Source organism: Amphiprion ocellaris, chromosome 22 (assembly GCF_022539595.1).
Source record: "Amphiprion ocellaris isolate individual 3 ecotype Okinawa chromosome 22, ASM2253959v1, whole genome shotgun sequence".
In the NCBI taxonomy this organism is placed as follows: Eukaryota; Metazoa; Chordata; class Actinopteri; family Pomacentridae; genus Amphiprion; species Amphiprion ocellaris.
In genome coordinates this window covers 27,214,978-27,231,897 of record NC_072787.1, presented here as the reverse complement: position 1 = coordinate 27,231,897, position 16,920 = coordinate 27,214,978, and the positions used below count along the sequence as shown (strand labels likewise).

At 38.9% G+C, this 16,920-nt stretch overlaps 1 protein-coding gene across 1 annotated transcript; it reads right to left on the bottom strand.

Moving 5' to 3' along the window:
* Positions 1 to 1,827: 1,827 nt before the first annotated feature.
* On the bottom strand, positions 1,828 to 15,995 carry LOC111571264 (coagulation factor XIII A chain-like). Its single transcript, XM_023274354.3, has 18 exons — positions 15,825 to 15,995; positions 14,217 to 14,290; positions 14,026 to 14,125; positions 13,775 to 13,951; positions 12,966 to 13,214; positions 12,550 to 12,668; positions 11,836 to 11,943; positions 11,194 to 11,368; positions 10,779 to 10,917; positions 10,049 to 10,152; positions 8,917 to 9,005; positions 7,817 to 7,970; positions 7,620 to 7,729; positions 5,145 to 5,310; positions 4,898 to 5,052; positions 3,924 to 4,060; positions 3,737 to 3,842; positions 1,828 to 3,094 (listed from the first exon to the last, which is right to left on the bottom strand). The coding sequence occupies exons 2-18, from the start codon at positions 14,262 to 14,264 to the stop codon at positions 3,062 to 3,064; spliced, it is 2,169 nt and encodes a 722-aa protein (XP_023130122.2). The 5' UTR covers positions 14,265 to 14,290; positions 15,825 to 15,995; the 3' UTR covers positions 1,828 to 3,061.
* Between the last annotated feature and the right edge of the window lie 925 nt (positions 15,996 to 16,920).

Genomic DNA, 16,920 nt, shown 5'->3' with positions numbered 1-16,920 from the left:
ATTAAGTAACTAAAAGAACACACATTTGATAATTAATACGTTTATTTTGTGGTTAAAATGTAAGAAAACATTGAAAAATGCACATTTTCAATTCCAAGAGTCCCATTTAACTTATTGAAATCGCTTTGTTTTCATGATCCGCTGTGAAAAACATCATAAATCTGCAGTTAGCTTGCCATAGTCTTCCTACTTTTGCATATTTTGGCTTATTTTCAATCTTTAATACTTCATTCCTTAAATATTTGCTGCTGTAACACTGCAAAACAGTTAAAACCATGTGCCAAAATATGAATAGACGTCTAATTTAGCAGTAAACAGTGAGCCAAAACATATAAAAATGAAGCGCAAATTACTCAAATTATTAAAATACAGAATTTTACCCATTTTATTTTAATCAACTTGTTGGATTCTGTTTATTTTCTACAGATTACCGAGACTAAAGATGATTCCAGGCTGTAAATATCTGCAGACAAACCTTCACAAACGCGAACAGCCGCGTGTCGGTGGATATAAATGCAGGTAGGAGCTGAGGGAAAGGCTGCCGGCGCCTCCTGGTGGTGGATCTGTTGAACTACAGCTGCAGCTACACAATGAACAGCAGCGGAAAGTTTCAGTCCGAAGGTCTGCAGTGTTTAAAGTCAACACAAACACAGCTCTGGTGGAAAACTAAGTAGTATTTACAGAACGCACTCATTTTATCATGTGACTGTTGTCTTCATTTACAGGCACCAAAAAATATTGTTTCCTCGTCTGAAAAAAATCCAAAAATTCTGCAAAAAGAATCCCCAAATTTCTGAAAATTTGCAAAACCTTCAGGAAGAAAATTCCAATAATTCCTTAAAAGTTTCCCTTTAAAGTTTAATTAAAAAAAAAACAAACCCAAATTTGGCAAGAAAATTCTTGTAAATATTTTCAAAAAATGAGTAAATTTCTTCCAAAAAATTCCTAAAAATGTCTAAAATGATTCTATATACATTAGTAAAACTTCTAAAATATTTATGTATTTTCATTTTATACCAAAAGTGACCCGTTTTAAAGTTTGAAAATGTGGAAAAAATATACATTTTCACAGTGAAACTTCTGATGTCCACATTTTCAACATTTTTGGGAAATCTTTAGACATTTTTTGGTGGAAAAAAATAAATGTTAAAAATGTTTCTTAAGAACACTCACAAAAAACTTTTTTCTGAATGTTCTTCAAGAAAATATTAGAAGTTTTGTTGATATATATGTAATCACTTTAAATATTTTTAGGATTTTTTTTGGAAGATTTTTACTCATTTTCTTGCCAAATTTGGGGGATTTTTTTAAACTAAAACTTTTAAGGGAAACTTCTAAGGAATTATTGGAATTTTCTTCCTGAAGGTTTTGCAAATTTTCAGAAATTTGGGGAATTTTTTTGCTGAATTTTTGGATTTTTTTCAGACAAGGAAACAATATTTTTTGGTGTCTGTAAATGAGGACAACAGGAGGGTTAAAAACAATTTTTTTTTTCAATTTCAGATGTAAAATATCCGGATACATCCACTCTGAAAGGTTAATCTGCTGAGTGGTGCTTAACGTTGCTTGTTTTTTTGTTAAATTACTGTTTAGCGACCCCTAGTGGATGTTTATTATAGGAACAGTCATTTGTGGCGGCACCCTCTAGTGGATGGAATGAATACAACAGAAGTCTAGCTACATATAAATGAAATTATTTCTTGCCAATTCCACAGTATCTACTTTTTAACACACTAAAAGCAACTGAATTTACTAGAAAATAGAATAACTGTGTTACATTAAAAGTAAAATAACTTCAATAACAGAACGTTAATGAACAGCAACACCTTTAGCGGTTTCAATCTGCTTTTATTGCTAGCTAGCATCATTAGAAGGTATTAAAGGCACAAAGGAACGAGAAAAAAAGGTTAAAAAAAATCACATTTGTTTTCATTCAGAGACCGATATGAAGGTCTGCGTCCCACAGACTGGAGGTGTGTTTGTCTCTGAATCTAACTGGTTTTAATTATTATTGATTAATATTTAATGACGACTCATTCTGTTAATAATACTAAAGTAGTGTGTTAGCATGCTAGCATGATCACAGAGGAGTTGTGCTAATGTTTATGGTGTTTTAAAGTAACAAAGCTACAGTAGCATGTTAGCATGATCGCAGAGGAGTCATGCTAATGTTTATGGTGTTTTACAGTCATATAGCTACAGTAGCATGTTAGCATGTTAGCATGATCACAGAGAAGTCGAGATAACGTTGATGGTGTTTTACAGTCACATAGCTACAGTAGCATGCTAGCATGTAAGCATGATCACAGAGGAGTCATGCTAATGTTTATGGTGCTTTACAGTCATATAGCTACATTAGCATGTTAGCATGATCACAGAGAATTCGCGCTAATGTTTATGGTGTTTTATAGTCACATAGCTAAATTAGCATGTCAGCATGTTAACATGATCACAGAGGAGTAATGCTAATGTTTATGATGTTGTACAGTCACATAGCTACAGTAGCATGTTAGCATGTTAGCATGATCACAGAGGAGTCATGCTAATGTTCATGGTATTTTACAGTCACATAGCTACCGTAGCATGCTGGCATGTTAGCATGATCACAGAGGAGTCGTGCTAATGTTTATGTAATGCTAACGTAACTTGTTTTATTTGGTTGTAAATGTGTCCTAAAAGTTAAAAATAAATCAAATTTTTATAGTAATTGCCAAATTATTATTATTATTGTATTTTGCTACATTGTGATGGCATATTTGTGTAATGTAAGTACTAATGTAACTAATGTAATGTAAGTACTATTTAATATTTCACATTATTAGTAGTAAACTTTACTCTATTGTCATCTATAAGTGGAATTATCTTAACCTGCTTCTGTTAGTTTACATCCCAAAAACACTCACACAAACCTCCATATCTGTGGAATAAACTCATTAAAGTTCAGCTTCCTGTATTTAACTGAATTCATAGTAGAAGGAAAAAAGAATCATCACAGCAGGAAGTGGCATTTTTTGTTGCAGGCTCCGCCCACTCAGGCAGATGATGCGTATGGTGAGGCAGGTCAGTTGATGTGGATGTCAGCATAACCAGTCACCTGGAAAAACACAACAAGCATGTTAGCATGATCACAGAGGAGTCGTTCTAATATTTATGTTGTTTTACAGTCACATAGCCACAGTAGCATGCTAGCATGTTAGCATGATCACAGAAGAGTCGTGCTAATGTTTATGTTGTTTTACAGTCACATAGCTACAGTAGCAGGCTAGCATGTTAGCATGGCCACAGAGGAGTCATGCTAATGTTTATGGCGTTTTAAAGTGACATAGCTACAGTAGCATGCTAGCATGTTAGCATGATCACAGAGGAGTCATGCTAATGTTTATGTTGTTTTACAGTCACATAGCTAAAGTAGCATGTTAGCATGTTAGCAGAGGAGTCATGCTAATGTTTATAATGTTTTAAAGTGACATAGCCACAGTAGCATGCTAGCATGTTAGCATGATCACAGAGGAGTCGTGCTAATGTTTATGGTGTTTTACAGTCACATAGCTACAGTAGTATTTCAAGGACTGTTGTAAAGTTGAAAATGAAAGTTTTTTTCTGTTTTTATAGTTTCCAGCTTTGATAAATGGTGTGTTTTGATGATTTCTTTACAGAGCTGAGCATGTAGCATGTAGCATGTAGCGAGTGGCATGTAGCATGTAGTAAGTAGCATGTAGCAAGTAGCGCCGCTCACCTGGCTCAGGTTGCTGGTGTACATCACCGCTGTGATACGTCGGGGTCCTGCCAGCCGAGGAAGGAACGCTTCCATCCAGGAGACCGAAGCTTGAGACTCAATTTTGCTGAAACAGGAAGAAAAAGGCGTTCAGTCTGCAGGTAAACCCACCCACAGCAAGTCGGCATGTTGTCGGAGACGTGTTTACGGGAAGTAGCGCCTCCGGAGGGCCAGGACTCCAGAGCCTTCCAGGTACATGAAGACATTCTGCAGAGGCTCCTTCAGGGGGTTGGTGAAGGTGACGGTCACAAACATCTGCTGCCCAAGCCTCGGCTGGCCGCTCACCTGCAGCAAAACACACGGAATATTCAGGTTTCAGAAAAGCTGATTACACCCTGAATTAGACTGACTTCCATTTGTAAAATAAAAGAACAAAAATCAATATCAGAAATTTGGAGTAAATAGCTAGCTATATGTCTATAAAACATCATCAACATTAGCACGACTTCTCCGTGATCATGCTAACATGCTAACATGCTACTGTAGCTATGTGACTGTTAAAGACCATCAGCATTAGGATAGGGTAGGTAGGTTGGTGGGTAGGTAGCTACGTAGGTTGGTAGGTAGATAGGCATGTAAGTAGGTAGGGAGGTCAATTTTTTTAAATTTATTTATTTTTTAAATTTTATTTTATTATCCCTTATTAATCCCACGAGGGGAAATTCAGATTTTTGCATATTTCCCCATTTGGGGGAGTCAGAGCGACCGGTCAGCCACAGTACAGCGCCCCTGGAGCAGCTCAAGGACCCAACAGTGGCCACATCGGGGCTTGAACCTCTGACCTTCTGATCAGTAGTCCAGAGACTTAACCGTTACGCCACCACTGCCCCAGTGGTAGATATGTTGGTAGGTAGGTAGATAGGTTGGTAGGTAGGTAGGGAGAAAGGGAGGGAGGGAGGGAAGTAGGTAGGTAGGTTGGTTGGTTGTTTGGTTGGTTGGTTAGTAGATAGGTTGGTAGGTATGCAGATAGGGAGGGAGGGAGGTCAGTCTATAGGTCGGTCGGTAGGTAGATAGATTGGTTGGTTGGCTGGTCGGTCGGTAGGTAGGAAAGTAGGTTGATAGGTAGGTTGGTAGGTAGGTACGTGTTGCTAGATACTCTTGGTAGTGTTTCTGTTGTCCTACCGTCACGGTGAGCGCTGGGCTCAGCAGCGTCACCACCTTGATGGCGCTGACCGACTGCTCCTCGGAGGAACCAGTCAGGATGAAGCGGATGCTGTTCTGACCACCGAGGTGAGGCAGGTATTCGTCGGCCTGGATCTTCACGATCACGCTGTTTTCTTCAACACACACAAACACCCACCGCATTACATCTCCAAACACAATAAAACACAATAAAACACACCACCACCACCACGCCAAGGCTGCTCACTCTGCTTGGCTGCCACAGTGACCGGGAAGTCCACGTCTTTGAAGTGGTTGGCCTCGACGCCAGTGTAAAAGACGACGGAGATGTCCAGGTGACAGTTGACTTTCCTGCTGACATCTCCCTGGTTGGTCAGAGTCACCAGCAGCTCAATGTCTGAACCCAGCTGAGTCTGGAAGGACAGTCGGAGTTTACAGTTATTCTGATTGTTCAGTCTCAAAGATAAAGTAGTGAATAACTCCACTTTAGCCAGCTAGCAATAGCTTTACTGTCCAGCATTCAGTCCCCACATTTAGCATCTGTTATGTCAAACTACCAGCTACTTTGAGCTAACAATGTCAAGTATACACATAACTTTAAGCTCTTTTGGCAATTAGTCACTATCTGTGGCTAATGATTTTAGCTGTTACATCTCCTACTGTTAGCTCTCTATTACTTTTCTACTACTACTACTATCACTAGCTAGCTGCAAGCTATTTTGAGCTAGCAATTAGAACTATACAAAATTTTTAACATTTTAACATTCAGCCACCATGTTTTGCTAATTATTATAGCTGCTATCTTCTACACTTTCAACTGAATTTAGCTACATATTGAACTGCTACATCTGCTACTGTTAGCTTTTTCAATATTCAGTCCACACATTTAGCAACTGTTTAAACTATTACATTAAGCAACTAGCTACTTCGAGCTATCATTTTCAACTAGTACAGCCATAATTTTTTTAGCATTTTAACATTTGGCTGCTGTTTTGCTAACTATATTAGTTGCTATCTTCCACACTTTCACCCAAGTTTAGCAAACTATTTCAGCTGTACATCTGCTACAGTTAGCTTTCTACTATTTTTCTACTAATACTAGCTCGCTAGTAGTTATTTTGAGCTGACAAAAGCATACACAACTTCTAGTATTTCAACATTTAGTTAATACTTGGAGCTAATTATTTTAGCTGCTGTAATAAACATGATCAGAAAAAAATGCAAAGTCTTGCTGGCATCTCGTGTTAATGGATATTATTTAAAACATATTATTAATGTTATTTATGTTTACAAATTATCAAATATCTTTTGTTGTATTTGTTATTTTGTCATTGTAATGGTGGACTGAAATGTACCCAAACATCAACGTATAGCAGACAGATGTGCAGACGGTAGGTAGGTAGGTAGGTAGGTAGGTAGGTAGGAAGGCAGGTAAGTAGGTAGGTAGGTAGGTAAGTAGGTAGGAAGGTAGGTAGGTAGGTAGGTAGGTAGGTAAGTAGGTAGGAAGGCAGGTAGGTACGTAGGAAGGAAGGTAGGAAGGTAGGTAGGTAGGAAGGTAGGTAGGTAGGTAGGAAGGTAGGTAGGAAGGCAGGTAGGTAGGTAGGTAGGTAGATAGGTAGGTAGGTAGGTAGGTAGGTAGGTAGGTAGGAAGGCAGGTAGGTAGGTAGATAGGTAGGTAGGTAGGTAGGTAGGTAGGTAGGAAGGCAGGTAGGTAGGAAGGAAGGTAGGTAGGTAGGTAGGAAGGTAGGTAGATAGATACATAGGTAGGTAGGTAGGTAGGAAGGAAGGTAGGTAGGTAGGTAGGTAGGTAAGTAGGTAGGAAGGCAGGTAGGTAGGTAGGTAAGTAGGTAGGAAGGCAGGTAGGTACGTAGGAAGGAAGGTAGGAAGGTAGGTAGGTAGGAAGGTAGGTAGGTAGGTAGGAAGGTAGGTAGGAAGGCAGGTAGGTAGGTAGGTAGGTAGATAGGTAGGTAGGTAGGTAGGTAGGTAGGTAGGTAGGAAGGCAGGTAGGTAGGTAGGTAGGTAGATAGGTAGGTAGGTAGGTAGGAAGGCAGGTAGGTAGGAAGGAAGGTAGGTAGGTAGGTAGGAAGGTAGGTAGATAGATACATAGGTAGGTAGGTAGGTAGGAAGGAAGGTAAGTAGATAGATAGGTAGGTAGGTAGGTAGGTAGATAGGTAGGTAGGTAGGTAGGAAGGAAGGTAGGTAGATAGATACATAGGTAGGTAGGTAGGAAAGTAGGTAGGTAGGTAGGTAGGTAGGTAGGAAGGTAGGTAGATAGGTAGGTAGGTAGGTAGATAGGTAGGTAGGTAGGTAGGTAGGTAGGTAGGTAGGAAGGTAGGTAGGTAGGTAGGTAGGTAGGTAGGAAGGTAGGTAGGAAGGTAGGTAGGTAGGTAGGAAGGTAGGTAGGAAGGTAGGTAGGAAGGTAGGTAGGTAGGTAGGTAGGTTGGAAGGTAGGTAGGTAGGTAGGTAGGTAGGTAGGTAGGTAGGTAGGTAGATAGGTAGGTAGGTAGGAAGGTCGATAGGGAGGTAGGTAGGAAGGTAGGTAGGAAGGTAGGTAGGTAGGAAGGTCGATAGGTAGGTAGGTAGGAAGGTAGGTAGGTAGGTAGGTAGGTAGGTAGGAAGGTAGGTAGGAAGGTAGGTAGGTAGGTTGATAGGTTGGTTGGTAAGTAGGTTGGTAGGAATGAAATGTAGCCAAACATGAACATATAGCAGACAGATGTGTTACCGGTTCAGAGGTGATGTCAGCAGACAGCTCTCCATCTGGAATGTCAGAGTGATCCCTGTCACAGCCGTATTCTTCCGCCCGAGTCATAGTCCGGCTGTCCGCCTCACTACCTGCAACCACAGATCAGTCCAGTCTGCTGCTGCTGCTGACGGTCTAAACTCTGAGTGTTAAATTTCAGCTGCTTTAGTGTGTTTTACCTTCGGGGTGTTTGTAGGTGTGGGTGACATTCATGTACTGATCACTGCCCAGAGCTTTGGTGAACAGACCCTGTCCAACATGAGTCTTATCCACCTTGAACACCTCCATCGTCCCATATCGGTCCTTCTTCAGGAAAACCACGTCGCTGTTCACCTGCAGCAAACAGCCGTTAATGAATGAAGAGCTCCGAGGGTCATTAAAGCGATCAACACATGATGATAATCGGCTGTAAATATATAATCAGCGTGCACTGTAAAAACAAGCGTGCTGAAAAAATATGTGTGATAAAGTGAAAATAAGGGCAAATATCTGTAGAATTAATACATTTTTAGCATATTTTAAAAAAAGTAGAATCATTTGAGCATCACACATTTCGTAAAAGAACAAATCACTACTGTTTTGCAATCAAAATGTAAATTAATACTTTTTTAAAATGTGATTTTATTAGATATGTTCTGTAATTTACCAAAATAAAACTATTTACTATTTTTAATGCATTGTTTATTCAGTGATAAGCATATATCTGTACAATATTGTTATTTTTGCTTAAATACAGTAAGAAATGTTTGAAATTTATTGTCAAATGTTGTTGAAGAACAAATTATCATAAAAATATCATAAAAACACAATTGTTTTTAAAATGTGGATGTTATTTACAGTTTTGACTTGATATTTCTCTTCTTTTTTTAAAGGTCAACATGTAAATAAGTATTTTCTTCAGTTTTTTTTTTAAACAAATATTATCTGTAATTTAACAAAACAATGACTGTAAAATAACAGGTAAAAAAATTATGACTTTTTCATTCTTAATATACAGATATTTTCATTTAAGTAGCAGCAAAATAATCCCCTTTGCATAATTTTTCTTTCAAGTAACAAAAAAAATTATTAAAACTTTGCTGATTTAACAACAGGAAAAACTTTAACAGTCAAATGTCGTAAAAGATCAAATTAACATTTATGTTAAAAAACAGATTTTTTTATGGGGATTTATTTGTAATTTAGGCCTGTTTTTCATGGTTAATGTGTAGATTAAAACTTTTTAAATAATCATTTTATATATTTATAAATGATGTGTCTTATTGTTGGAGTCACTGACCTCAGCGAAGACGAATCCACAGTCAAATGGGTGACACAGATTCCCCTCCTTGATGGCAGCGACGGGCGCTGGACCACAACGGAAATGACCTGGAAGCAGACAGACAGGTTAGTGTTCATAAACCTGTCTGTCTGTCTGTCTGTCTGTCCTGTCTGTCCTGTCTGTCTGTCTGTATAACAGTCTGTCTGTATAACTGTCTGTCTGTCTGTCTGTATAACTGTCTGCCTGTCTGTCTGTCTGTCTGTCTGTCTGTCTGTCTGTCTGTATAACAGTCTGTTTGTATAACTGTCTGTCTGTCTGTCTGTCTGTCTGTCTGTCTGTCTGTATAACTGTCTGTCTGTCTGTCTGTATAACTGTCTGTCTGTCTGTCTGTCTGTCTGTATAACAGTCTGTCTGTCTGTCTGTCTGTCTGTATAACAGTCTGTTTGTATAACTGTCTGTCTGTCTGTCTGTCTGTCTGTCTGTCTGTATAACTGTCTGTCTGTCTGTCTGTCTGTCTGTATAACTGTCTGTCTGTCTGTCTGTCTGTCTGTCTGTATAACAGTCTGTCTGTCTGTCTGTCTGTCTGTATAACAGTCTGTCTGTATAACTGTCTGTCTGTCTGTCTGTATAACTGTCTGCCTGTCTGTCTGTCTGTCTGTCTGTCTGTATAACAGTCTGTCTGTCTGTCTGTCTGTCTGTATAACAGTCTGTCTGTATAACTGTCTGTCTGTCTGTCTGTATAACTGTCTGTCTGTCTGTCTGTCTGTCTGTCTGTCTGTCTGTATAACTGTCTGTCTGTCTGTCTGTATAACTGTCTGTCTGTCTGTCTGTCTGTATAACAGTCTGTCTGTCTGTCTGTCTGTCTGTCTGTCTGTCTGTCTGTCTGTCTGTATAACAGTCTGTCTGTATAACTGTCTGTCTGTCTGTCTGTCTGTATAACTGTCTGCCTGTCTGTCTGTCTGTCTGTATAAGTCTGTTTGTATAACTGTCTGTCTGTCTGTATAACAGTCTGTCTGTATAACTGTCTGTCTGTCTGTCTGTCTGTCTGTCTGTATAACTGTCTGTCTGTCTGTCTGTCTGTCTGTCTGTCTGTATAACAGTCTGTATAACAGTCTGTCTGTCTGTCTGTCTGTCTGTCCGTCTGTCGTACCATCGCTGGTCTCCTGAGGCGTTGAGTCCACTACTTGCCATCCCCCGTATCCTGCAGGAAGATCTGGACGGACCATCCAGCACTCGTTCCAGCAGTGGTAGTTCCTGCAAACACAGAATATAGATACAAATGGAAATGCAAATAAAAACGCAAACATTTAAAATTGCCTTAAACATGCAGAAAATTTTAAAAAATGTTCAAATGTCACCAACAACAATATAAAAATACAATAATAATAAAAAATAATAATACAAATAAAATAAAGGAATTATTTAATTTCTCAAAATAAGATTAAAAAGTTCAATTAAAATACATTTCAGTCACTAGGCAGGGGTTGCACAATGCTGCATTCTCTGCCTTTTATATATAAAAATATATATATTAGAAAAATTTAGTAAAAATAAGTTAAAAAATAACACAATGTAAAAAAAAAAATTACATTAAAAACAGTAATAAATTAAAAAATACAAACAGTTGACAAACTGTGCCAAGCTGCAAAATTTGATCATGTAAAAATATTCAGTTAATTAAATTTATTAAATTACTCATTTAAATTAGTATTTTATATCATATTGTAGGGTCTGAACTGTAATATTTAACATGATTTCTGTTCTTTGAGCTTTTAGAAATCAGTTCTAGTTTATCTTTTTGAACTCGTTGCTCTAGTTTTCCGTGTACTCTCATTGTGTATCGTGAGGACAGATTGTGTTCTCGGGTGTCTCATGCGGACCAGATGGAGTCCCTGGTGGCCCGTCGGTCCGGCGTCCCGTCCATCTTGAAGATCAGGTCAGTCTTCAGGTTTCCTGTGTTGTCGTGGGCTGAGGAGAAGTTGGTGATGACCCTGGTGGGGATGCCCAGACACCGCAGGACTGCAGGGTTTCAAAATAAAAGCACTTAGGACTCCTTTAATGCAATTAATTACAGTAAGAAGAACTGTTTTGTCTCTCTTTGTGGTCGTTTTGTGTCTCTTTTTGGTTGTTTTGTGTCTCTTTGTGGTTGTTTTCTGTCTCTTTGTGGATGTTTTGTGTCTCTTTGTGGTTGTAGCCCTCTTGTCTCTGACCCTCGTCCATCTGTTCAGAATTCTATCCAATGAGGATGTGACAGCAGCATTTTATGGTGTGTTGCATTGTTGTGTGTCCTCTTACAGGTGCAGAAGACTCCAGCATACACCCAGCACTGGGCGTAACACACTGGCACCCCGGTGTTGGCGTACTGCTGCAGGATGGTGACGCTGCCGGTCCAGGCTGTCGGGGCGACGCCCATCGAGTAGTCGTTGCTCCAGTTCCCCACCAGGACGCCGTTATCGTCCTGAGAGTTGATCTGAGGGCAGACGGACAGTTTAGTTTACAACACAAACATAGAAATTGGACCTCTATCTGTCTCATATTTGAGAGGATTTGTGTCCAAAACGACAGAAAATCACCACAGAGAGAATCAAAGAGACACAAAACAACCACAGAGACACAAAATGACCATAAAGAGAGACAAAAATGACCATAAAGAGACTCAAAACAACTACATAGAGATACAACACAACCACAGAGACACCAAACAACCACAAACAGATGCAAAAAAAACACAGAGACACAAAAAAGCACAGAGACACAAAGCAACCACAAAGAGACACAAAAAAAAACCACAAAGAGACACAAAATGACAACATAGAGACGTCGAATTTAAATGCACAAACATATCAGTAGTTGCAGACAACATAGTTTCCAGCCAATCAGAGATGGTTGAACTGGTGATGTAATTACCCAAATCTAACCAATCAGCTGTTAGCTCACCATAGCAGATCCCTTCCTGACCACCTTGATGATGTTGCCTCGGTTGTAAATCGGCATCCGGGACGAGTCCAGGATGTAGATGCAGGCATCCAGGATTCCATATTCAAACTGCGGGGAGATGGAACATCAACTCAGGGACAATACGTAACGTCAGCGTTGGACATTTACACCAATCTGTCCCTAACGTCAGCGTTGGACGTTTCTACCAACCTGTCCCTAACGTCAGCATTGGATGTTTCTACTAACCTGTCCCTAACGTCAGCATTGGACGTTTCTACTAACCTGTCCCTAACGTCAGCATTGGACGTTTCTACCAACCTGTCCCTAATGTCAGCATTGGACGTTTCTACCAACCTGTCCCTAATGTTAGCGTTGGATGTTTCTACCAACCTGTCCCTAACGTCAGCATTGGACGTTTCTACCAACATGTCCCTAACGTCAGCATTGGACGTTTCTACCAACCTGTCCCTAACGTCAGCGTTGGATGTTTCTACCAACCTGTCCCTAACGTCAGCGTTGGACGTTTCTACTAGCCTGTCCCTAACGTCAGCATTGGACGTTTCTACCAACCTGTCCCTAACGTCAGCATTGGACGTTTCTCCCAACCTGTCCCTAACGTCAGCGTTGGACATTTCTACTAGCCTGTGCCTAACGTCAGCGTTGGACATTTATACCAACCTGTCCCTAACGTCAACACTGGATGTTTCTACCAACCTGTCCATACCCCCAGGACCGGGTCACGATCGCGCCCATGGAACCCTGGTAGATGACGCCGGTGTCGTTCAGGACGTACTCCATCCTCTCTGATTCGTCGGGGAGAAACACCGGGTCCTCTGCAGACAGACAGTTAAAGTAGATGAGATCAATTTTAGCCTCAACGTCCAACATTCGCCCTCTTTTAGCTCCAGGTTTGGTCTCCTCCATCTCCCTACAGGAAACACAAGGCTCCTTATGGTAATTCCATGTCTCAATGTGTCTTTTTCCCACTGTTTGTGGTCTTTTTTTGGTCACTTTGTGTCTGTATTTGGTAATTTAGAATCTATTTATGATTGTTTTGTGTCTCCTTGTGTCTATTCTGTCTGTTTGTGGCATGTTTTTAGTTAGCCTCTGGGGGCAGCAGCAGCTCCTACGTGGACACCAGGCGTTGAACAGCATGTAGAGGTCGGTGGCAGCGTTCCTCTTGGTGCGCTGCATGCCACTGCCCACCGATATGGCCACGTACGTCCGGTATTTCCCCACGATGGCGGTGGCCGACGGCGTGACGCTGAGCAGCACCGAGCCGCCCTGCATCTCCACGATCCGGCCGGCCCAGGGGCCTCCACGACGGGACCCGAAGGTCACCACCACCAGGGAGCCCTTGTTGGCCGACGGGTTGGAGCCTGGAGGAGGTTAGTTTAAAGAAATGAAATATACGTTTGGACTTTCTGGATAATTAAACATGATGGAATATTCTGCGTGAAAATGAAGCGAAATAAAAAAGTTTAAAACAAGAACAATCATCGATCGTGTGTTTTTTATCGATGAATTCAAACCAAATATCTTTACTTGACTAAAAACACAACTTTCATTGGTTTATTAAGCTTCTGAACACCTGAACGTTTTCTGTTTCTGTCTCATTTTAACTCACTGTTTGTTCATTTTTCAATCTATAGTCCTGCAGTTCCGTGGAAACAGAACGAAGACGAGAGAATCAGAGTTGTCTTCTGTCAGTAGGACTCAGAATGACACAAAGAGACAACAATAGCATAGCAGGAAAAGATGTAAAAATGACACAAAAGATGCAAAAATGACACAAAGGTGACAGAGAAATGATAAAATTACACAAAACTGACGCAAAAGATGTTAAAGAAGCTATTCTGTCTCTAAAAACTCACATTAACAGATAAAAACTGACATGAACCAGATAAAAGGCTAAAAACTCTCCTTGGCTCCGACTCACCGATCAGGAACTCCAGCTGGAAGTCGTCCTGCTGGACCAGCTCTCGGTTGAAGGTCACCCGGACCATGAACTCGTGTCCTCGGCGGACCACCAGGCTCTGGGTGTCGTAGGCGGTGGTGTAGTGTTTGGGTTTGTTGATCTGCTGACTCATGTCCACGTTCTCCACCGACAACGGGGCTGGAACAAACAACCACACGGTTTTAGGCTTCCTACGTCTCTAAACCTCCTCCAGAAGGTGGCGCTGTCCTCACCTCCTCCGGGAAACGTCCGCGGCATGGCCTCGTCGATGCCGTCGAACAGCTCGAACTCGGCGAAGTCGTCGCCGAAGTCTTTGAGGTTGGAGACCGGCACCTGGAGGTGGAAGAAAAGCGGAGAGCGACTCAGCGTTTAGTGGTTTTACAGCGCCACAGTAAAGTCGTGTTTTTGTCGTTGTCATGGTTACCGGGTCGTTGTAGCGGCCCTTGTAGCTCGGGTTGGTCGGAGGAACCATGGCGGTCGAAAACTGCAGGAAAAGTTCTGCAACAAACAAAAAAACTAAAAATCACTCAATAAGAAGAAGTTTATTTCAAAAAGGACGACACCCACAGAGAAAATATTAAGATAAAGTTCCAAAAAGGACACAGAAACAGAAGAAAAAGATGCACAAATGACACTAAAGGACAGAAAAACCATACAAAAAGTGTAAAAATGCCAAATAAAGCTGCAAAAATGACAGAAAAAGGCACAAAAATGACACGAAATAAGTTACACAAAAAAGCTACAACAACGGCCTAAGCATGACACAAAAACACAAAAATACTAGAAAAAGTGACAGAAAAAGGCAGAGAACTGACACTGAGATGCAAAAATACACAAAATGACACTAGAGTGACAAAAATGATGCTGAGAGATGCAAACATGACACAGAATCACAAAACTGACAGAAAAGATACAAAAATGACACCAAAAGACACAAAAATTACTCAAAAAAAATACAAAAATGACACAAAAAGTTGCAAAAATGACACTGAAAGACACAAAAATGATACAAAAAAAGTGTAAAAATGGCATATAAAGTTGCAAAAATGACAGAAAAAAAGCACAAAAATGTCACGAGATTACACAAAAAAGTTCCAAAAACGGCCCAAACATGACACAAAAAACACAAACATTTTCTTAATAGCTGTAAAAATGACAGAAAAAGGGACAAAAATGACACACAAAGGTGTAAAAATGGCAGAAAAGTTGCTGAAATGACAGAAAAAGACACAATAGTGACATAAAAATGCAACAATGACACAAAAAGTTACAAAGAAATCACACAAAAATGACTCAAAAAACAAAAAAATGACAGAAAAGTTACAAAAATGTTTCTTTGTTAGTTTTTTTAAAAACAAAAAAGTACAAATAATTTTTAAAAATTGCAGCTTTATATTTGTAATGAAAAAGCTGAACTGTAAATAAACATTAAAAAATTATTTTTGAAAAGAAAACATAATTTTTATTTTTTTCCCATAAAGAGTAAAAATTCTAATTCTAATTCAGAATTTATTGGAATCTTTTCTGTTTATTGAACAACATTAAAGTTAAATTAATGATTAGAGAAAATAACAGAAAAAAATCAGGTTTTATAATTTTAAACAGATCTGTTGTTAATTAAAAGATAAAATATATTAACAATAATAAATACAATAATTAGTTTTTACAACAGAAATAATAAATAATGCAGCATAAACAGTTAAATGATGCTTCAGTTATTATTTTATCTCCTATTTAATTACAGAAATGCATATTAGAGGTGATTTTATTGTTTTTACACATTTAAATTTGCCTGATGCCAGTTAGATATTATTTTTATTGTTAAAGAAGCTTTAAAATCCAGCAAATAAACATTATATAATGCAAAATCAATGCTAGAAAATGTGTTTTAATCATGAAAGAAATTTTTAAAGAGTTTTTTTATAGCATTTTTGTGAAGTTAACTAATAAACTAACAAGATATTTTAAACTTTAAGCTGATAAAATGTTATTTTTTAAATATTTCCGCTTTAATTCTGAAGCTGGAACTCACCGTCTGCTGGAGAGAAGTTCAGTTGGTCTCTGATGGGATCAGAGGATGAAAAATAACTCGACTTTATCGCTTTTATACACAAACTTCTTCCTCTTTCCACCAGAAACACTCCAGAACTTTGTTTTTTTTTACGTCTTTCTGAGGACACAGAGGGAATAAAGTTACCAAAGTCCTCAGAAGATCAATAATTCCTCTGAAATCTGTCATAAAGCTGCAGGATTTTAAGGTTTGTCATGTCTATATTTTTAGTTTTTAATGACTTCTGCCTCATTTAATGAAGGATTTGTTGGTTTCTCAGTTTCATGTGTTTGTGTTGAATGAAGGTGACCTCGACCCGAAACGATCGCTGCGACCCAATTCATGTCAAGACTTTACAAAAAACACCATGAGGAGATCAAGACTGACCAGAAGAGACACAACATGAACAAAAATACACATAAAAACCCTGGAAGAGGTCACAAACCCATCACAAGGAGATTAAAACTGACTAAAAGAGACACAAAATGAACAAAAAATAGCAATAAAATGACCGCAAATGACTAGAAGGGACACAAATCTGACAAAAATATATATATAACTGCTGTAAAGATGCACGAAACTAGCAAAAAACTATTACAGCTGACTAAAATGAACACAAAATGAACAGAAATACACATAAAATCACTGCAAAGACTCACAAAATGACTAAAAAAAATTAAAACTGACCAAAAGACAAACAAAAATGAACAAAAAAACACATAAAACTGCTGTAAAGCAGAAAAAAGTAAAACTGACTAAAATAAATCCAAAATGAGCTAAAATTTATATAAAAACCCTGAAAAAGCTCATAAAATCCACCACAAAAAGATGAAAAGTAACTAAATGAGACACAAAATTAAGAAAAACAGGAACAAAATGACTAGAAATCTGATCAAATTAGACACAAAAATGCTACATAAATACACAAAATGACCAGAAATAGAATAAAACCCATTAACAGAATCACAAAAGCAACAAACAGAGATGCAATGTGATTGCAAACCCTCAGAAACTGATTATAAAGACATTAAAATTTTATGAAAAAGACGGAAAATAAACAAAAATACACATAAAAACA